We start from the raw sequence: 22,323 nt of genomic DNA on the forward strand, positions 1-22,323 counted from the left end.
CTCCTCTGTTCAGCTAACACTTTATTTTTAAACAGTGTTTATCTGCCCTTCATGAATACCAAATTGAAAATGAATGCAGTCCCAGAAGCTCATTGTATTATTTTGTAGACCATTCAGCTGACTTTCACCGTGTGCTTTTAATTAGTTATAGCAAAATCCCCAAAGTTAGGTTGTCAGTAATGTGCATATGAAGAAGGTAAGGCAGTGACTTTTTGGACGTAATGATGGCATCTCTCTTTTCACAGGCTTTTGGAAACGCGAAAACAGCGCACAACAACAACTCGAGTCGCTTTGGCAAATTTATTCAAGTGAATTACCAGGAGACGGGCACCGTGCGAGGGTAAGCGCGGATCGGGTTGAAGATGCTGTCCGGGTGCTTACCTGCGTGAGGAGCTGAAATAGGCTGTTGTAGGGGATATGCAAAATAGAAGGTTATTTTATTTTTGGTCAATATGTTTCCCAAAATGAAGAGGAGGGGAAAAAAGCCCACCTTGTAATTAAATCCATTGATATGATGATGTTGGCTTATCTGAGCTGCACATTGAGGTGTGAACACACCTGAGCTGGCTTTAAGCCAGTTGAGCTCTCCTTAATCATGATGTCAACTTTATAATTAAGCTGGAATGGAAAGTTTCCTCTAAGACGGCAGTTAAGGCAGGAAAGGGGAAGGTTTTAGCTTGGATGGGTTAGGGATGGTGAGCAAGTAGAGGCTGAGCGAGCTGTCTCTGCTCAGTCTCAGGAGAAGAAAGCCAAGACGGGGTTTAATCTCCAGCTGCCCGGTGAGTGTTACAGAGACATTAGAGCCAGACTCTTCTTGATGGCTGTCTTAATTCTCCATATGCTTCTCTCTCTACCCTGAAGTCTCTCTTTAATCCCGTCCTAGACCAGTTAGGGTCTCTTTTTGTCCTTGGGCCATTGTAAGGAGATGTTTGTGTCCATCATGGTTCTCCACAGTTATTTCACCATCTCTTAGAGTCATAGAATCACAGAATGGTTTGGGTTGGAAGGGACCTTAAAGCTCATCCAGTCCAACCCCTGCCATGGGCAGAGACACCTCCCACCAGCCCAGGCTGCTCAAAGCCCCATCCAACCTGGCCTTGAACACTGGCAGAGCTCTTCTGCTGCACAATGCTCATGGGACGTACAGCTGGGACTCAAGCCTTTTTTCTCCTGGGGCTGCATGGTTGGAAGCCTATGGATGAAACCATCCGGGTGGGTGTACCTAAGCCTGGCTTTCTCTTTGGCTTTAGACAGTTTAGATGGCATCAGGTCATCACAACGTGACTCAAGCTGGCTTTAAATGAGCAGGGCTTTATTAGCTCTGCTTTTTGTCCAGGTTAATTAACTCAGTTGGAAAAATGAAGAGTAGAAGTGGCATTCCAGGGGTCATATAATTTCTGCAGCTAGCTAAGAGATCTCTTGCTGGGACTTTGTTGTTATTTTAGAGAAGTGCTTTTCAGTTTTTGTTCTTTCTTATTTTCCAGCAGAACAGTATCACACAAATAGCTTCCATTAATTTTTCAAATGAGCTTGGGTACTCTGTGTACCTTCCCACTGTTTTTTCATCCTATGTCAAATCTGATGTTCTTTTTGTTCCTCCTCCCTCATCCCCCCACTTCTTTAATTCGAGTGAACAATTCTCTTAAAAGGATAAGCCTTAATTTTTTTTAATACCTATTGAAACACAGGGTAACAAGAATCCAACAAATGCCTTAGCAGTGGATTATCTTGGCATGTGATGTCAGCTCTATGGAAGTGGCCTCTCTACGTGGCAGACAGGTGCAAAGAACGTTGTACCTGTCTACTCTAGTTCATAAAATAAGAGGAATCTTCTCTCTTTAAAGAAATGCACTTTCTTGGTTTTTGCTTGCACGGTGCGATGTGACTGTGTTTTTCTCTGAGCTTGCAGGGCTGCATCAATGAACATAAAAAGCCATTTAAAAAAAACCTGTGAGCTGTTCCTGGCATACGAGACCATAATTTTTTCTGTAATCTTACAAGAAGATCACAAGTATTTTATTTATTTTTTAAACCTAGCATAGATTTTAAGCACAACTCGAGTCAATTATCAGCCTGTATGCTGCATATTATTTGCTTTGTTAATGTGACTGTAATTTGCAGCCCCCAATCAGATTTTTGCTCTGTTCGGAGGCTGCAAAGAGCCGTTGGATATTTGCAGACAAACCTTAGGAATATAATGACCCAAAACTCGGAGTGAATCGAAACTTAAGAGATGTAAGAGCCGAGAGATTTAGTAGCAGCCAACCCCACCCCATAAAATGAAGTCTTTGAAGATGTTCTTTAAAATTGATGGAGCATGAGCAGTGGCTGCAGTTAAGCGCATTCCCAGAAGGCTTCATGAATTTATGATGTCCTGTTCGATGATAAGCGCATTCTGAAGGGAAGGGCTTTGCAACCTGCTCAGTCTTCCTCAGATGATCAAAAGCCTCAACATCTGACATGCTCCATAAAATTGCAGAAGAGCCAGAGAGGAGACGTTTTAATTAAAAGCAGCCATGCGCTGGTATAAAGGTAAATCTGTGCAATGCCACGAGGCTGGAGCTCAAATACGAGGAGCTGGTGCTTTCAAACACGCTGGGCTTGGGTGTTTTGCATGTTGGGATTTGGCTATGAAATTCAGTCTTGGATTTCAGGTGATGTTACCTGCTATGCCAAGTACAGGCTCTGTAGCATGCTTAAATGAGTATTTTACATGAGATCATACTCTTAGAGCTCCTTTTCTTTACTCCTGAAGGAAGATTTGAAAACATTTGGAGGCATCTACATTTTTACACTTCAATTGGTTTTCCTTTTCTCTATCCTTCTACGAGAGTGGATGTGTATTCATTATGGCCTTTGCACTAAGCAAGGAGTGCTTTACCAAAACAGCATTTTAGTTGCATCTACAAAAAAAAATTGCCCCAATTTAAATAGTATTAGAGTGATTTTTTTAAATTTGTTTTGGTGTATAAAAGCAGAAATCACAGGGGAGGGGCTGAAATGCCAAGGGTGGTGGCTGTGACCCAGGATGGTGTACAGCAGCGTGCTGAGCCGCTACCCAAGGGTGGGAGCAGGATCTGGGATGCTCTGACACCTTTTTCACTCATCACTGAGCCTGCACTGAATTTCATGGCATGGCTTAGACAGGAATAATTTGTAATAAACAAGAAGAAACCTTTTGGGGCACATTGTGCTGAGGAGTAATTCTGCTTTGCTGTCAGTCTGTCTTTAATTCTCCTGTCCAGCAAGAGCATCCCACTGGGGGTTGGATGCGACTTTTCCAGTAGCTTCTCATAAGAGCTGCTGAAAGTGTTGTCCCAAAACCTCTGCAGCATGTCTAAATATTTATTTAATTTAATTTCGTTTCATTTCATTTCATTTCATTTCATTTCATTTCATTTCATTTCATTTCATTTCATTTCATTTCACTTTTTAGTGAAAGGAGGGGAGAATTACTGAGATAGAAGCAATAAATGAGTCTGTCCTCCCACCTGGAGACCATGGTGGAGAAGCCTTTATGGTACAGACACTTCCTTATCCTACCATACCCAAGGTTCATTGGGTTTCCCGATTCGTACGTGGCTGCTAATGTCAGTGCCACGTCACTGGACCTCTATAGCTGGCAAAGCACAGCTACATCATCAAAATTGCCAATTATAACTCCACTTTCTAAATCCCTGTCATTACTGGTTAGTATTGTTTAGAAGAAAAAAAACCTGTTGAAGCTTGTTTTAGCTCTACAAGCTTGAAACAAGTATTTAATATGTAAATTAAGCATGTTTGTTATGGAGGCTCTTAGGATAAAATATAAACTTCAATAAGGAGCTTTTGCAATTGTTTATTTTTTGGCCATAGCCAGAAGTGAATAACGTGAGTTTTTGCTGAGAAATGACTCTTCTGGAAGAGGGAATGATGATTTGGAGACCGACCCTGCAGCTAAATCTGATCCCGCAAACTTTTGCACCCAGATATATTTATTGTGTGCACAAATCTTGGTCTGCAAGCAATTTTATTTTGCTGGTTTTGGATTAAATAGGGATCCGAGATTCTTCATTGCTATCAAAATTTCCCCCTGCGCTCCCTGCCCATAGGCTAATGCATCTGAGATAATGTTTTTCATATCCAAGTTAGTGTTGGCTTCGAATCAAACCAAAAAAACCTCAAAAGCCAAACATAATATTGGGCTTGTTCTGCCTAGGAAGAAATTTATATTACTAAGTGAAAAAAGGCTGAAACTTATTTTGTATGTGTGTGCTAAGACTGAAAAGTCCTGGTAAAGCTGTGTTCGTTTAAGTTGAATATTGTGTCAATGAATAACGCTTCTATTTTTTTTCCTTCCAGAGCTTATGTTGAAAAATACCTCCTGGAGAAATCACGACTGGTCTATCAGGAGCACAACGAGCGGTAGGCGCCTATATTTTGCTTCCAGGGTTGGGTTTGACTTCTACATATGCTGAGAGCATGGCACAGATAGCTTAAAACCCTGTTTGAGCTGGCAAGGAGGGATCAGGATTTTCACATTTTTAAAATAACATAAATGGTGCATTTTCTATTTTCCTGTTTAGGGACGAATGCACTACCCAGGGAAAATGAACTCTGTTATTTTATTGACAGTCCTTGACTTCTATTTTCCATTGTCTGTATGGTTCATGTCATACGAATTATTAGGTGTCATTTGTTTTCTCGTGTAACATCCAAGCTATTTAATATCTAATTGGAGGCTGGGGGAGATGGTATTTTAATTCTGTTTTACAGAATTAAACCATCAGAAGGGCCTCTAGGAAAAGCTAAGATTATACAGGAAACAAATTTAAGCAAGCTCCTTCTTACCTAACTGCCAAGTGTTACATATGTACTCCTCTCTGGGTGATTATTACTCTGTTTTTAAATAAATTTGCAGCTTCTAGTTGTCTTCCAACTATTGGCACTTCAGTCTGTATTTCCCTTCTGGGATAGTTGTTGTGTGAGTTTCCCCGCATGCTCTTGGGCTGATCCGTTAAATGACTTGCAAAGCCTTGACAAATGGACTCTTGGGTGCTGCATGATGATGAAATTCAGTTCCTCTTGGAAAATGTCCAGCGTAAAAGCAAAGTTTTAATTTCAGAATTACTGCCATGCTCTTAGCGTTAATCCGTGTTGGAGCTGTCTAGAAGCAAAACAGATGAGTGTCACTTGGGGTGCTTTTACTATTGGTAATATTCAAGCATTTTGAATATTTGAGTAGCTGTAAAAATTGAACATTTTTTTGTTCTGTCATAGAGAACTACAACAACAAAATCATTACCTCTTTAATGGCAATAAAGTATTAAAAACAATAATAATTTCTGCATCGCAAGGCAATATGTTGGTTTGATTCTAATAAATATGTAGGCATTGCACATGTTTCTGGAGGAAAAGGTGACGAAGTCAGCTAAGAATTCTTGAAGTGTTTTAGGGCAGTGTATGTCCTTGGCTGGGGAAGAGGGATCTCATTGAAAATCAGGTTACGAGGTGTACATGCCCTTCTCTGCTTATTGCTACTTTCTTTTTTTTAAGTCTAACTTATTTTTTTTTATCTGTCACCAGGAACTACCACGTATTTTATTACCTTCTGGCCGGAGCAAGCGAGGAAGAGCGATCAGCTTTTCATCTGAAGCAGCCTGAGGAATATCATTATCTCAACCAGGTGGGAATACTCTGCAGGAATCCCAGACAGGGGCTTGCCTTTTCTACCACTGATATTTAATGCTAATAAAGAAAATGTGTGAAGTAGTAAAAATGAGTTGTGTAAATGCTCTATAGGCAGCCTTCCATCATTGAAAATAATTCTCCATCAGCAATCTGAGCACCTGATAGTAAGAAAAAAAATAAATTAGTGTTTTCCATTTTTGTCCCCTACCTGGGATATGTTAAACATATCATGGTTTTAATTGTCAAAGGGAGAAACAGTAATAATTTACCTGTTATGTGTGTGACTGTCATTTACTCATTAATATCTGTCTGCTGGGTAGAAGAAAAGAGAAAACTGCGTGATGCCAGTAGGTCTTCAGGATGTAACATCTTGCATGAGGTAGTCCTAATTCTTAGCTTCATGGCTGGCTGTTAGCATGATCCTTTGAATTTAACTATAGAATAAATTTCATATCAATAAAACCACAGAAACCTTTGAAAATGCGTGAGTGAGGTACTACCAGTAACCAATTAACTAATAGTTTGAACAATCTGATTTGCTTCAGGTATTTAAAATATAGTTGTCCACTAAGGCTTGTGTAGGGACTTTACTGCTTTTTGCTCAAAAAGAAAAAGAAAAAGAAAAAGAAAAAAGGGGTTAGTAATATGTGCAAGAGTAGTTAAGTTATATGTTGGTTTTCACTAATTGCAATTTTCTTGGAGCTGAAACACGGTTAGCGATAAAGAGAGATTTAACCCACAACCTGGAGAGAAATTTGTACGTGCAGCACAACCCAAATAGCCTTTAGTCTTTTGAGAAATACGATTTAACTCTGGAATATATCTCAACCTGGGGCTTTTTAATGATCTTTTTCAAGAGGGCTATGAAAACCAAAATCTATTGTAATATTAAGGACTCCCACCCACTCTTAGCAGGATCAGGAAATTTGCACTAATAAATAACACACTGAGAACTGAAGGCTCTGTGCTCGCCATCGTTGTGCCTCAGACGTTGGCTGGGGGATGCGACGTGATCTTCACGCCCATCTGTGCTACAGCTTCGCAGTGGGAAAGTGCCAAGATTGTTTGGATTGAATGTTTTGTCAGATTCACAGGTGTTGTTGGGCAAGCCATTGATTTTACATTAGCCAAAACCATTGCTTTTAATTATAGCTCTTCTTTTTTTTTTAATAACAGTTTAACATTCAAGGACATTAATACTTACAACAAAATAATAAATCCAAGGAAGCGTAATATGTAAATTGAATAAGAATTGATAATTTAGGTTGAAATATTGATTTTACTCTAAATTGGAACGCGGTGGGCAAGTAGGCTGGAAAAAGGATGCTGAGGTACGTCCAGTAGACCAGGGAAGCAGACTCTGAACTTGGCTAAGCACAGTGTATAGACATTAGTGACAGAAGTTTTAGAGTTTTTGTAAGAATAATTTTTAAATTTTTTAATAATTAGGATTGGTGTTAGACAAACCATGTAACACTGATAACTTTGGGAAAATGGCTCCTTTCAGGGCATGGTTTCATATTAAGGCTTTCTGACAAGACAGTAACAGCTTTCTTGTGCCCTGTAGGCAAGGGGGGAAAGGAAAATTAAGAAGATAAAAGGAAATGAAAGGAAGTGGAGGAATAGGGAAGGGAAACTTTTGAAACATAAAAGGGAAAAGTGATAAAATGACCCTTGAGCATTTACTACTTGAACATATCCTGGAGAAGTCCCTGTCTTTTTAAAAGGGAAAAAACCGAGCTCAGAAATGAACCTGAGTGTTTAACTAAAAATTAAATACTAAAATTCAAAAGCTCTGTAGTATTGAACGAGGCCCCTTAAGTCGAGGGCTGACTCAGTCTTTGAGACAAGCGTTCTTTTCTTTCTTCCAGGTTCCTCAGCTCACGTTGTTCTATGCCAAACAAACGTGCATTTTGCATTGCAGATGAGAAATAATCTGTTCAGATATTTCACCAAAATGTGCTGTTATTTTGCTGATCTGTAAAAGCAGGAAACAGGTTGAAAAAATAGATGTCTATTTTCAAAAAAGTAAGTTTATTTAAACTGTTCCCTGAGTTCAGATGAGTTCTCCACATCTCATACCAACGGGAGATGGACCTATCATTGCATACCCTGCGGTATGCTGAATACTTTTGGTGCTGGTTTTCCACATTTATTAATTTGCAGGATTAAGTCCTTATTTTAAGTTCATTAAGAGCTCTGGTGCCAGGTGTCTTCTCCATCTCGGGACTGCGCTCTGAGCCGGTGCCCTTTGACCTCTTTCAACTCCATCTCCACGAAAAAGATACGGATTTCTAAAAAGCTTTCAAGTGTTGCTTTCTCCTCAGTTAGAGAACTGCACTTTTCTAGCACTTGCGTGTATCTAGAGCAGAGGTTGAGAGCAGAAATAAAAATCTACTCTTTATGTGATTTTCCATCACTAGCTCTTCAGCTCTAAGTAAACCAAAGATTTCTCCGGCCCTGGAGAAAAATAAAATATTTTAAAATCCATTAAGCTCATTGCGTAAGAGGTCCTCAAATGTCTTGAAAACGCTTTAAGCAGGAATCAGAGCACCATAAATGCAAAAGCATTATAAATCTTACCTTAAAAAAATTAAAAATAAGGAATGACTGCAGAATAAGAACAATTATTTTATTTGGACAGTCGACGTTGCTGTCCTGTTTTAAGAGCAGGTAGTGGGAGTTATTTTGGGTCTGAACACTACTTAACCCAGTCTGCCTTGCTTTCAGATGACAAAGAAACCCCTCAGACAGAGCTGGGATGATTATTGCTATGACTCTGAGCCGGTCAGTACAAGTACCCACATCTTCTGTGTTGCTGGTGCAGGGCTGCTGCTCACTTGATTTTGTTAGGTGTATCAAGACCTGAGCAGAAAATGAAGCCAAATTAAGTTTAACCTGTTAATTACCCTCTCCCTTCCTCTGCCATGCAGTGGTGTTGCTTGTGTATTAGCCTGTGACAATACATTTATTTTGTTTTCTTGCCCTTTTTTGGTTTCTTCCATCTGGAAAGCTTCTTCAGCAGTTGAACATGAGCATCTAGTCTGAGCAAACTAAGAGGTTTTTTTTGTTCCTTCTTGATATAATGTATGATGATTTATGAAAATGGTGATATGACAGCAATATGAAAATTGAAATTCCTTTCTGATAAAACAGCAAATCAGGCTCTTGAAGCCCTAAGAGATACAACAGTTGATGGTTGTAGCAGTATATCTGCTCTCCAGCTTCCAAGAAAAAAGATAGACAAAACCATCCCCACTCAGCCGTCTGTGAGAAAATCAAATCCTGACATCCTTCAGAACACAAAACAATTCCTTCTAAAATAGTTCTGCTGACATGATCACCCTTTCCAAATGGATTGACCCAAAAAAGAGACCAGTGAAGCTTCTCCTCCTTCCCTAGCTCCTCCTGTGCAACTGAATTGGAGGTGGTGGCTTCAGTTGGCGATGTGCTTTGGGTGTCTGTGTGTCCTGTGATGGTCTCTGTTGGATTTGTCTTGCACGGGGAAGCATGGTTCAGATCAGCTGCATGTTGTTCCTGCTCATCTTGCTGTGTCTTTAACAGTTGCCGAGCTCTAGCTAATACATCTGGAAGAGTAAGAAGTCATCTGTGAAGGACCTGGGTTTCACTCGGGCTAAATAAGCATCTTAACAGCAAGATTTTGCTGCAAAATCCTTAGAAGGGGAGGAGGGAAAGGGAGTCTAACCCCTCAAGATGTAAAAATGTTGAATACTGTATTAACATTAACATTAACATCAGCATCTGTAGAAGTCCTACAAGAGCGAGGAGGAAAGAGCACGTGCTTTTCTACGTACCCTAATAGACTTTACTACATTGCGAAGACCGTAATTGCTTAAGGAGTGGGTTAGGACAATTTACTGAAGCAATTAAAATTCAAACAATCCCCAGATTTGATACCTTCTCCTGGAGGGGCCAATAACACCCTACCAGTTTGGGGGTTACCATGTTTTATGTCCTTATTTTGCACAGCAATACTGTGTGGCGCTACAATTTGGCTGTTCATCTGATATATTCTTTTGCTTGGGATAATTTTCTGTGATGTTTGTGAGAAATCACGTATTTGCTTCAGTCGATGATTCACTCTTACGCATACCCTGGACCTCTTCTCATAACCATGGACTCAACCCACTGCAGGCGTCCAGTTTATAAAGATACTGTATTTATTATTAGTAGATGATATTTACATATAATCTTTAAACTTCCATGGAAATCAATGAATTGCTTCGATGTGATGGTAATAAGCAGGGAACTCACTTTTGGTGGGAAACCAGTTGTCCTGACAGACCACTAATGATGAATTTGGTCTGGGGGCATGGGCTTCAATGCCTGTCTGCCCTAATATTAATGAAAGTCCTTTTTTAAAATAATTATCATCCATTAGGAAACACTACAGAGCTGAAATACTACAGAGAGCATCTGCTTTTAAGTAGATAGCTTACAAAAGGCTTTTCCATGCGGATTAATGAGGTTGGCAATTGTTATGTAAATCATTCATTAAATTGCCTTTGGCGTAGTTTGTTCTACTTCTGAGCTGTCTGTGGTGTTTTGCTCTTGACTCGTGACTTAATTTTGGGTGAATGACGCCACAAAATGAAATTATCTGCTGGAATGTGGAGCGCCACTAAAAGTGACACTTGGTATCTCTTAAAAAAGACTCATTTGCAGAATCTGTGGGTGTGCTATTGTCCTGCAGGCTCCAGATCTCACCACAGTGGTTAGGAAAACTTCTCCAGGTTCTCCTCAGCCTGTGTGTAGTGGCCGAAGAAGCCAATTGGCCGAGGTTTGAGTTTACGATGGACAACTTCTTATCTTGATATTTTATGGTGTAAATAATTGCATTGCTGATCTTGCTGATGTATAGCATAGATGTCTTAGTTGCGTTCCTTTAGATAAGATGTACAGTTTATATGTAGTATAAATTTATATGGGTAGTTTTCAGTAGTCTGTTTAACATCTCCAGAGTAATTTTGTCTGTCCAGTATTGCGTTGTTGTCCCTGAGGATCGTTGATAAAAAGATTTTTATTTTTATTTTCTTGTCCGGTTTAGCTTTTAGTGAAGGGAACAGGGTACTTGTGTGTGAGTATTCTCCTATTTGAAAAAATTATCTTAAATAAGGTCTTTTTCCCTATAATCAGTAGCTATCACTGTAATGATGCTACGAAGTGGGATGAAGAACCTATCACTGATAGAGTTGTGAAGCTTTAGATGCAGACAGCTGCTGTAAGACACAAAGCTGATACTATAAAATAACTTAATTCTATATATTCTGTATTTATGATTTATTCTATGCCCTATAAGTGAGTACAAGTGTCTTTTCAAGTAACAGTCATCATCCTGTGACTACTTAGTGCCTGTTTAATGGTGTTCACTGTAGTACTCATGTAACCCTGTTTAGTGCAGGCTTTCAGAGTTTTTTGTGCACACTTGCTTATTTGGTAAATACGATTTACAGACAAATGACCAAAAGAAACTTTGTGGATACAGCTGCTTAATTAATTGTCACTGCAACTGCAGCTCTAATTTTTAATTAACATACCTGGATTGACTTGTAGAAAGTCTCCATTGAAGTGTTAGTAAAATATTCTGAAGTTTAAGATAGCACTATGCTGTGTGATGCACAATAAACCAATTTTGGTTCAGAGATTGGGAATTTTTATAGGCAGCGATGGGAAAAAAGTGTTAAATATGGGCTATGAAGCGAGAGAAAATAATCGATAATCCATGGGGGGGCCCCATGCTGAGCCAAAGCAGAAGGGACTTGGCATTAATAGTTTATTTACTCAGTTAAGGAGCATTTATGTTCCCTAACTGTTGTTGCAGGACAATATTAGTTGAGTCCAGAACGTCATCAGATTCCTCTGGAAGTATCAATGACTGCTGTCAGATTGAGTCTTATCTGAAAAACTAAACCATTCAGACACATTAGGCTTCAAGAAATATAAAACGTAGTGGATTTCAAATTCTCTCAATGCTCGCATTTTTAGAAAAATTCTTGGCAGTTAGAATAAAGTTAATGAAAACTATATTTAAAGCTTTCCCTTTCCTATGCAGGGTTTAATTCGCTGATATTTTACATGAAATTATGTGAATTCTACTTTCAAACTAAATCCTTCCTCTTTAGTTATAGGAACCGCTAATGGACGAGGACTTAATGTGGAATAAACTGCTTGTAAAAGTGCAACGTATTTAATCTTCTTGTTAATTCACGCATTTTTTGTATGCTAAGTGTTCCGCACTGGTGAACTCTTACCATACTGTTAGAATGGTGCGACTCATCTCTTGCATTACAAGTTAAGCCTAGGAAATAAGGATGTATCTCCAGGAAGAATTTGCCAAAAATGTTATTTTGGAAAAGGCAGACCAATGTAGTCCTCTCTGAGGTCCAGGCTGTTCAAACCAGGGCACTTGTGTTGGAGTTGTAGTGTCCTTTGAAAGAACATCTCACCGTGTCGGATAAAAATGCACTGCTGAAAAAAATGCTTGTGTATACAATAAATATTGTATTGACAGTTTACTCTGGTTAGCTTTTCTCTGAAGTCCTGGTGCCAGGTTGGAAATAATCTGCTTGCTGATGAAAGGCATGGAAGTCACTAAATGATATTTATGAAGTGTTGACTTGACCATCTGGACCTGTTCTGGTCTTAATTTCTTTCAGTGCTCAGTCTTTCTTTTTGAACCCAACAGGACTGCTTTTCTGTGGAAGGGGAGGACTTGAAGCATGACTTTGAGCGGTTACAACTGGCCATGGAGATGGTGGGGTTTCTTCCCAAGACTCGCAGACAGTGAGTTTATTTTCCATAGTTTAAAGATTATATTAGTTAATATAATCTCTATAATCAGTGAGATAATTCACCTGATTTGAGCTAACATAACTGTTGTGCTTTGCATAACACTGGTAAGAAGGAATAAGTGGCGAGACGCTAGAAGAGGTTGCCCAGAGAAGCAGTGGATGCCCCGTCATTGGAATTGTTCAAGGTCAGGTTGGATGAGGCTTTGAGCAATCTCTGAGCTGGTGGAACATGTCCCTGCACACAGCAGAGGGGTTGGACTGGGTGAGCTTTGAGGGTTCCTTCCAACCCAACCCATTCTGTGTTTCTATGAATAATGACACTCGACCATTCGTATGAAAAAGGAGCAAACAAAATTTAAAGATATCAACAAAATATACCCACCATTACTGTAGTTAATGATTCTCTTTATGCAGTAAAGCATTGACAGGAAGTTGGAACCTTGAAGTATTTTTCAACCGTTCATGAATAGTCATGCATTACTCTGCATGTCATGAATTCAGATCCCGGTTTAATCAGAAATCCTGATTATTAATCATCATACTTAATCCTCTGCGTGCAATTGCTGGTTCTGGAGACTCATTTCCTGCTGGCCTTCGCTCACTAATTCACTGGGAGTGCTGGTTGAAAAACTGCACTTCTTAGGTGGGTTCCAAAGCTGTTTTCCAATGAGTGCCAGGACTTACATGCTCCACAAGGGTCATCTTCAACTGAAACCATAAAATAATTCCTCTCATGTTGATCATTGGCTTGAAAGACCTGAGTAAGTTTGAGTGAATTTAACAAATATGTTATTGAGGTTAGTAACAGGCATAGCAAATAAACTATTAAAAAAGTGAGCTCAAAGTAAGTCTGATTTTGACATCGTAAGTGTTGCTAAAAAGCAAGTTAGTAGCTGGAACACAGTGAGAAATCTTGTGCTTTTTCAAATCGAAATGTTCAAACAATAATTTAATGAACTTGTTTTATTCTGTCTGAAATCCTGGAGGTTTATGTGGGAACAGAGAATTCCTGCTTTGCACTAATGGCACTCGAAACCCTGCTCATCACCTTGGGTCAATCGCTTTTAAGATGCTAACATACAGATTTTAATTATTTTTTTTTTGCAACTGGCTGGATTACCTCCTGTTCTTTTAAGCAACATTTTTCTTGCTTTTTGAACACATATCTGAGCCAGCACTTAGAAGCCCTTAACTGTGAGACATTCTCCTGCCCCGTACTTCAACAAGAAATATTCACCTGGCTGAGAATCTTTTTCACAATCTCATCCTTTCTCCCTACCTTGTAGCAAATTAATTATGAAATCAAGATAGCTTTTTCTCTATCTCTTTCCACACACGCAGATAAACCCAAGTGTACTTCCTTTTACTGTAAATATGTTGTATGTCAGCGTGGTTCCTAACCTTTCAAGAATCAGGTCTTAGTGACAAGGTTTTCCTAAAGCCTCTTTGGTCTGCAAGGTCACTGTAGAGTAAGGGAATTTAATTGACAGTGTGGAGCAACCAGTCTGGCCTGAGTGGAGTTGGACATCACAGGAAGTTAGTGCTTTTGATTTACTGGGCATTAACTTTTCTTGGCACACAAGTTCTTGTATATCTCCTAGTGAATCTTGCCTGGCAAAAAATAGAGCGGATTCTTCACTCTATGAGCAAATTTATTCTCCTTGTCAGGGTACAACTGTAACACAAAGGAGTAACCACCTTCAGTTTAGTGCAAAAAGGTGGCCATTTAAAAAGCTATTATGCTTTTGTAAGTGATTGTTCATTCCAGAACGTGGGTTTTCACCTTTGTGGAAACAGTTTCAGAAGAGGAATATTTAGAATTGCATCCCTGTAATTCATGATAAGGAATCAGTTGCCCCATTTTAGAGAGGGACCGGTTTGGAGCGGTGAAGGTGTGTTGTGCAGGCAAGCTGATGGCATGGCTAGGAGTCACATTTGATTTTTTTAAATTTTCAGCTCCACAGAGACTGTAGAAACAGGGACAAATGGAGTTTATTGCTGAAGTCAGCCATGACTCGATAGTCTCAGAGCTACTTTTTTAGAGGACTTTTTTAAGAGAAGGAAGGAAATATCTTAAAAATTATCAAATTGAACCCAAAATTGACTGGATAAATTTCCTTGAAGTGTAACATCTTTTCTCAATCTCAGTATGCTTATATATTATAAAAACATTTATGATTTTTTATATAGGCTTGTTACCTGGGACTGGATCTGGGAAGGTGATAAATACATGTGCCAGGGGACTGAGCAGGATCACCAGCATGGCTGAGCCCGATCTCCCCTTTAATTTAGGCAGTCACATGACAGACATTTAATCTGGATATCTAGATTACTTGAGGATTTCTTTTTTACCTATAATATGGGGTGCCATTTTGTAACTGGGTTTCATGTGTTAAATGATTCTCAAGACAGCCACAGCAGTGCAAGTTTGGTGCTTGACTGAGTGAAAAATTTTCTTACATGAAGTGAACTGGATACTTCATCTGAGCATCAATTTTGAGGAAGCATTTGGAGATTTGGAACGCAAACCGCTTTGGATTGAAAATTAGAGGAATGAATCAAATACAAAGGTGGCACTTGGATGTTTGGGGATGCAGTTTGCTATTTCATTAGCTTTAAGAAAAAACAAGCGTGTGAAAATGAGTTATCTCTATTTTCTTAGAATCTTCTCTCTCTTGTCGGCGATACTGCACCTGGGTAACATCCGTTACAAGAAGAAGACTTACCGGGATGACTCCATCGATATTTGTAACCCTGAAATACTCCCTATTGTGTCAGACCTGCTGGAGGTAAGCCCTTGCTTTCTGTCCTGTAATGCTCACGCCTGATGAGCCACCTCTGTTTTATAATAGAATTTATTTCCCGTTTCACTGAAGGGTAAGTTCTCTTATGGTACCATTAATATGGGCTCTTCTTGACGTCTCACTTTTCTTGAAATGCTCTAAACCACTTGTAACTCCAAAGGATACTGAGATGTGATGCTTCTGGATGGTGTGGAAGGTTAATTTTTGCTAATTTTATGATAGCATCAGAAGATAACTCATCATTTAGTGTACACACTGTGCTCTTCCCATTCCTTCCCTTAAATAGCGGTTGTGCTGTCTCCCTACCTAAGCAACTCAAGAATTGGCTCTTGCAGATTTTCATAGCACTTTATTAATGTTTTGAATTTAGGGAGGGGAAAGCTTCTGTAAAATATGGGTATAAGCAGCTGGATGCTCTTCGCATCTTGGCCTCAGAGACTGCAGAAATAAACAGAAGGAAAATACGAGTTTGGAGGAGAATGTTGTTGATCTTACCCTGTTAAAAATGGCCATAGCAAGAGCGCCAAGTAATTTAAGAAGTAATGGTTTTTAAAAAAGCTTTGACTAAGAGACTGACTTAGAGATCTGAAAAAGTTCCAGGCTTTGGGTCTTTGCCCTGGCTTTCCTCTGCAAACAAACTCTTCTGCAACATCTGCATGCTGTAAGGTATCGGGTTATTTTTTGCATGCATACATGTGAAATGATGCATCAGTGGAGCTCTGAACACCCAGCAGTAGCTTAGTGCCATGGTCTGGTAAAGTGCAGAGCATGGAGACCATGCTTACCTGTGGATAGTACCAGCAATATGTAAAAGAAAAATAATTAAAAATATTTAACTTACCATTTTGAGAAAGCACTGGAATGTGGTGTAGCTGAGCAAAGCGATACATTTCTGTTCATCTTGATCATTCTTTTGCAAGTGAAATGGCCATTGCAAGTCTCAAGTGTGGTCTTGTGAAATATGTTGCTGGGTTTGGGTAAGTGGTGTTGCTTGTCCCTGAAGTTGTATTTACATGGGAATTTATCCGTGGAACTGGTGACATTGGTTGCCCCCAAGGGTAAACTTCCTGATACAGCCACTCCCCGCTCAGCTGGAGTAACACGAATAATCTCATTTTCAGCAGAGGTTTGATTTCTCTTTCTGAAATGTTTGGGTTTTGTTTCTTTGAAGACCTGAACAGATCTTGTAATGCTGATTCAGATTTGACTAAAGGGTTCAAACAGATGAAACATGATCACAAAGAGCATCCATTGCACTTTTCTCGTTAGTTGGCTGCTTAAAACTCTCCAAATTAAGCGTAGTGAATTCTTCTCAGCCAGAGACCAAAAATATTGGTCGAAACATTTGACACTTTGTATTTTGTCTCATTTGGGTAATTATTTTTTTTGATGGGGGCCTTTTTTGTGGTCACTGAACAGCATCAAGTTTTGCTTTTCACGCTATTGTTGCTGAAAATATGAATTAGCTTGAAAAAGTTATTATTCCTCTCTCTAGATCTTGGCATTGCTCACTAAGACTGAAAAATCATCTCAGAATAAAAATAATATTAGTTGACAAATAGTCTAACTTCTTTTCATACAGCCTCTGGGTGCTTGGCAGGTCAGTCTTGAGTGTGGCAAAGTGATGGAAGACACCAGGTCTGCTGTGATCTGATACTTACGTTGGGGGGTGTTTTCGGTTGGATTTTTTTCCTTAAATGACTCGCTGGATTTGTTCAGTCAAGGATTTGACGTGGAAAAGAGAAGAAAAAAATAATCCTGCCCGGATTAAAGGTTGTGGAGTGTTCAAAGGCTGCCCAGAGAGGTTGTGGAGTCTCCTTCTCTGCAGACATTCAAAACCCGCCTGGACGCCTTCCTGTGTAACCTCATCTGGGTGTTCCTGCTCCGGCAGGGGGATTGGACTGGATGAGCTTTTGAGGTCCCTTCCAATCCCTAACGTTCTGGGATTCTGTGATTCTGTGATCCAGCTGGACTTGGTGGAAAGGCTCGGAGAAGCGGAGCTGATTTGTCCACCTCTGAGACCAGCCCAGGAGAGGGGATGCTGAGGTCCTCCTGCACAGCACTGATGGGGTCATAGCCTTTGTGGGGATGAGGGGAACCAACGCTGAAATGGAGAAGTTAGGCCAGGCTAAGGTGTTTTCCCTCTCCGTAGGAAAGTCTGGCCCAAATTATCATGAGCGTGCTGGGTTACACTGGAGCCTCTGAGCCCCTAAGGACAACTGGGGGGATTTCGCTGCTGCAGCAGTGAATGCAGCCACACGGAACAAGTGTCCTTCCTCAGGATAATGACATTGTGTCCCTGTAAAATGAAGCTAATATGCAGCTTTTTTGAAGGAATCTGGGAGGAGATGATAATCTGTGATGGATTGGATTTTTCTTAGATACCAGCAACCCCATCCAATATGTTTTTGATTTATTTAAACATTCAGACCGGCATTTGTTGAAAAAGCAAATTGCAGTATAGGATTTTGGGCAGACTCTGCAGATCGTAGTTTCATTTACACTAAGACCCTGATTTAATTTTTTGTTTCTTTTTTTTGAAGAGCAGACATAGCGTGTGGATTATGTGAGGCTTTTGGCAGGTTTTTCGTGGCCTTTGTTTAACCTTTGCTAAAATACCGTGCTGTAACGTGATGTCAAGGCTGGCTGATGGATTGAGCAGACGGGGAGTCCTGTGCAAGCACTGCAGATATCGTGGGTCCTCTGCAGAAATTGTAGAGGGTTGTGTAGTAGTGGGGAAAGCTGTATTTCTGTAGAAAAGCTCAGAAAGATTCATTTGTGGGCTTATTAACAAAAGCAATCTATTAGAAATGATCTAGTGTCAGCTGGCCTTAAGGGAGCCTATTTTATATTTCCAGTAGAAAAAAAAAATTTTGTACATTTATTAATACTGGAAATTATTTCTGTGGATGGAGTGTTGAGTACTGAAGGCAAATCTTGTCTTTGCTCAATGGAGCAGTTTTATATTCATTTTTTTAGGCTTAGATAACCAGCCTCAGTGCAAATAAAGGTAAATATAAATTACCAGTTGTCCTAAATTCATTTTGCCAGATCTCGTTTTGCATTGATGATGTTAGCTTTTGGAGCTGATATCTACCTCCATTGGAGAATTATGTGGTCAAGTTCTTTTTCTACTAAAAAACTGTCTTTAGCTTCCCAGAGGGATCCCATAGACGTTGTGCTCCTCGTGTGATAAACATCTTGGAAAGCCATTGAGGAGCACAAGGGAGATGAGGATTACAGGTCAGCCAGTGCTGCATCCAGCCTTCTCTCTGGCTCCACTTTCTGCACAAAGTTTTAGGGATGATAGAATGGTTTGGGTTGGAAGGGTCCTCCAAAGTTAATCTAGTGCAACCCCCCTGCAGTGAGCAGGGACATCTTCATCGGGTGTGAAGCTCTGAGCCAGAACTCGTGTCGGAGAAATCTGTGCTTATTTGAAAGAAACTCTGAAGAAAAGGTTCAGATTTTTTTCAATAAAAGCCGATAGAAATCTGAATTTATTTTCTGTTACTCCACACCAGGCAGTTTTTGAAAGAGCGCTCAGCACTGTAATCTCTTTCTCAAGTAGGGGAGGAGAGACAAAAAATGATGTTTCCTTGCTCTCGAGTTGGAAACGGTTCATTTCTCTTCAGCTGCTCTAGCATAATACCCCAGCATTACTGGAGAAGCAATCTCCGCCTGCCTTGGCTCCAGCCCAGCCCTCGCAGGAGCCCGCTGGCTGCTCCCCACCGCGCTCCACTGACGTTTATAGTCATGGCAGCCTTGTCGGTCATCCTTCACTGGCTTTTAGAGCTCTAGTCATCCAGCCCTCTCAGTGCTGGTTTGACTTGCATGTGGCAATGAAGTCTTAAATCTGTATTTTGTCCCTGTAATTAAGATATAAACTCCTATGGGCTGTGTAGCTTTTTTTAAGAGGGAGAGTAGGACTTGCCCTTTAGCACCAGAAAGCAAAACTCCATGAAATGAAACTCAGAAGTGTAACTCCCAGGGCACAAAATAAGTTGTAGCTGTCTCTTTGCTGACCTGCTAGGATGGTTTTTGTCTGTATCTTAGTGTATCATGTGTGCTGGATGAGGAAGCAGGGGATGTACATGATGGGAAAGCTGCAAGTATCTCCAGTTGTCCTTGGTCATGCACCAAGTTTATCTTTAGGAGCTCTTGTGGCTCCTCGTTTGCATTGGGAGTCAGCTACCTTCAAGCTGTGACCTTAAATGAAAATCAGGGTAATTTGGCCATACCCATGGTGTTGGCTCTCAGAAGTGATGAAGCACTCAAGATCAAGCTCCACTGTAAGGTGGTAATTGCAGGCAGAGAGACCCAGGGAGATGCAGGGACTGGCTTCCCATCCCTGCCAAGTACGAGGAGATGGTTGAATGCAGTCCCTCTGGGTCAGCTCGCAGCAGGTGAAGGATGCACATCTGCAGGTCTCCTCCATCAGGGGAGTGGAGGGAAAAGGAAACCAAGCTGAACATTAGATGGAGAGGGTGAGGGACAGCATGGGTAATTGTTTAAACCGTTTAAAATCCCTGTGTTTGCTGACAGATGTGGGACTTGGAAGCATTTAGGTTGTTTAGGAATATTGCCTTGGGCTGTTTTGATCAGTACTGTCTGATAGCCCTCTGCCTCATTGCCTTGCATAATTAAAAAAAAAGCCAGCATGCTGACTGCAACAGCTTTGCAACATCCCCAGAGCAGGATAAGAGCTGGTGTAAAACTCACCTCTGTGCAATTGAGGGGCCCACCACCGCTGGAGAAGTGTCTGTGTTCTACCTGCAGAGCTGAAAGCTTTAAAAAATCGCCATTTTGCTGAATGTACAGAACAGAAACCAAATGTAAACACTTGCTGTGGATTTCTGGATGAACCAGAAGATTTATTATTTTTTGGCTTGATTTTGAAAGGTGAAAATCAGATTGCAGGAACTGAGGGGCTCTAGGATATTACTGAGGACTAATGAAACACACGTCAAGGTGTTGATGCTTGATCTCCAGTGACATAGACCTTGCTGGTGAGTGAAAGCCTCATACAAATGACTTGATGTTTTCTGCTTACCGCGGTGCAGCATCAAGTTCTTGTTAGCTGGTGTTGTGGGAAAAGTCACTTACATAGAAATGCACTGGCCTTTACGGGGGAGACTTTCACGACAGTATTTTTGGTAGAAAGTAGGTTTTAGAACAGAACGGCATCATTATTTGCATGGTTTGTGAGATTTTTTAAAGTTCCACTGGCTTTTTTGCGTTGCTCTTCATACTGTTTACTGCATTCAACTAATAAGTCGAAGTACACAAACCACTTAGTTTCTCACGATGCACATCAAGTTGTAAATGGTTTACTTGGGATAAAAATATACCCTTGGATGGCTTCAGAAATGTGGATTTGGTGCTTCTGGTCTTCACCAGAGATGTTCTGAGCGGGTCTGGTGCCTGTGTGGAGTCCTTATGTGAGGATAAGCAACTTGTGTAGATGCTTCTTAAGCAACAACATCTCTGTATCAATCCGTGGCTCCTAACTCTGGGCTCAGAGATTTTCAGCCAGGCTAACAATTTCTTTTTGGACACTGAAATTTAGCAAAGAGCAGTCAACGACTCACCACAGTGAGGTCTAAGGTATGTATAAGTGTGTCACCATCTATTCTGGTAGAGAGGGCGTGCTTCTGGATTGCTCCAGGGGATATCAAAATAAGAGGGACTTGAAACTCATGGGAAAAGAGGCTTTCTCCCAGCAATCTGTGGCAGGTACAGCTTAATCTGTTGGCACATGTTTACCTATTTGCTGTGTCTGTTTACACAACTGATTTTTTTTTCTTCTGCAAACTGGTTTCTGTTGCAGCTGATTAGAGATTGTTGCCTTGCCAGGAACTGGTGTCTTTAGGGAGGAAATATCAGGTGTGAATAGCAGAGTAAATATCAGGTGCTTTTCAAAAGGTTTCTTCCTCCTCCTAATTCCTCCCCACCCTGAAAAACACACAAAAAAATCCTCTACTTGGACATCTCTTGAACTGATGACACTATTCTGTTTATTGTTAGACTAATTCGTATGATGTCATCTTAACTACACTAGAAAGTTGACTTATTTTGCCAGCAAAAACTGTGGAAGGGAGGAGGTGCACCGGGAATGAAATAAACCAATGGGAAACTGCTAGAAATGTGATGACTGAATGTGGAAAATCAGGTTCCCTTGAATACCACGGTGTCCGATTTCTGATGCTGGATTTATGAACTGGATTGTCTCCTCCCAGTCACTACCCTCTTCTTATGCGTTGAACATTAACTCTACAAGGGCTGGCAATATTGTTTTAACTTTTTATTACAATTAAATGTGTAAGTTTTAAATTCATTAAAATATTTACACTTACAATTTTTTAAATGCAATTAGATTAATAAAATATTCCTATAATAATAATTAACATCAAGATTTTTGTTTTAGGTGAAAGAAGAGATGCTGTTTGAGGCCCTGGTTACCAGAAAGACAGTGACAGTAGGAGAGAAGCTGATCTTGCCATACAAACTAGCAGAGGTCTGTACACAGTGCTCGTTACTAAAAAGGCAACTCTTGGGATGGTTTCAATGCTTTGAGATGTGCACTCAACTCTGGTTGAGTTTCTTTCAGTTTTTATTTACATAAAAATAACGTAGGAGAAGGTAACGTGTACAAATCTAGAAAATGGTTGACTTTACTTTCTACACGGTTCCTGGAAAGCATGTTTGCATTTTATTCTGTGATAGCCTTGAATGGTTTGAATGACTTATGGTTGTCCAAGTGTTCTCCACTGAGAACGGTGTGTTGAGTGTATCTGATACAAGTAGAAGTCTTCATATGTCATTCCTTGAACCGTAGCACTGATTCATCCCACAGCAGAGTGGTGACCCAAGACCTCCAGAAAATTTTTAGTGAAGTCCTGACTGCCTATGTTAGTCCTGGTTCTTGGATGAGAGGAGCTGCAGATCCTCTGTAGGACATTCCTGTTATTTTTTCTTCAGACCTCTTGCAACCTGGGGCCTTACGTGATGCTTTGGAGCAGCCACAACTCCATCAGCCG

At 40.3% G+C, this 22,323-nt stretch overlaps 1 protein-coding gene across 1 annotated transcript; it reads left to right on the forward strand.

Annotated features, from left to right (window-relative positions):
• Positions 1-245: 245 nt before the first annotated feature.
• LOC104544984 (unconventional myosin-IXa-like) lies at positions 246-21,800 on the forward strand (the record flags this gene model as incomplete). The annotated part of the gene is made up of 6 exons (XM_010189993.1): positions 246-340; positions 4,342-4,404; positions 5,566-5,665; positions 12,377-12,474; positions 15,145-15,271; positions 21,711-21,800. Coding segments are annotated over 6 exons (573 nt in total), but the record flags the coding sequence as incomplete, so codon positions are not given.
• Positions 21,801-22,323: the final 523 nt, after the last annotated feature.

The sequence above is a fragment of the Mesitornis unicolor genome, unplaced genomic scaffold, assembly GCF_000695765.1.
Source record: "Mesitornis unicolor isolate BGI_N332 unplaced genomic scaffold, ASM69576v1 scaffold10718, whole genome shotgun sequence".
NCBI classification, from domain to species: Eukaryota; Metazoa; Chordata; class Aves; order Mesitornithiformes; family Mesitornithidae; genus Mesitornis; species Mesitornis unicolor.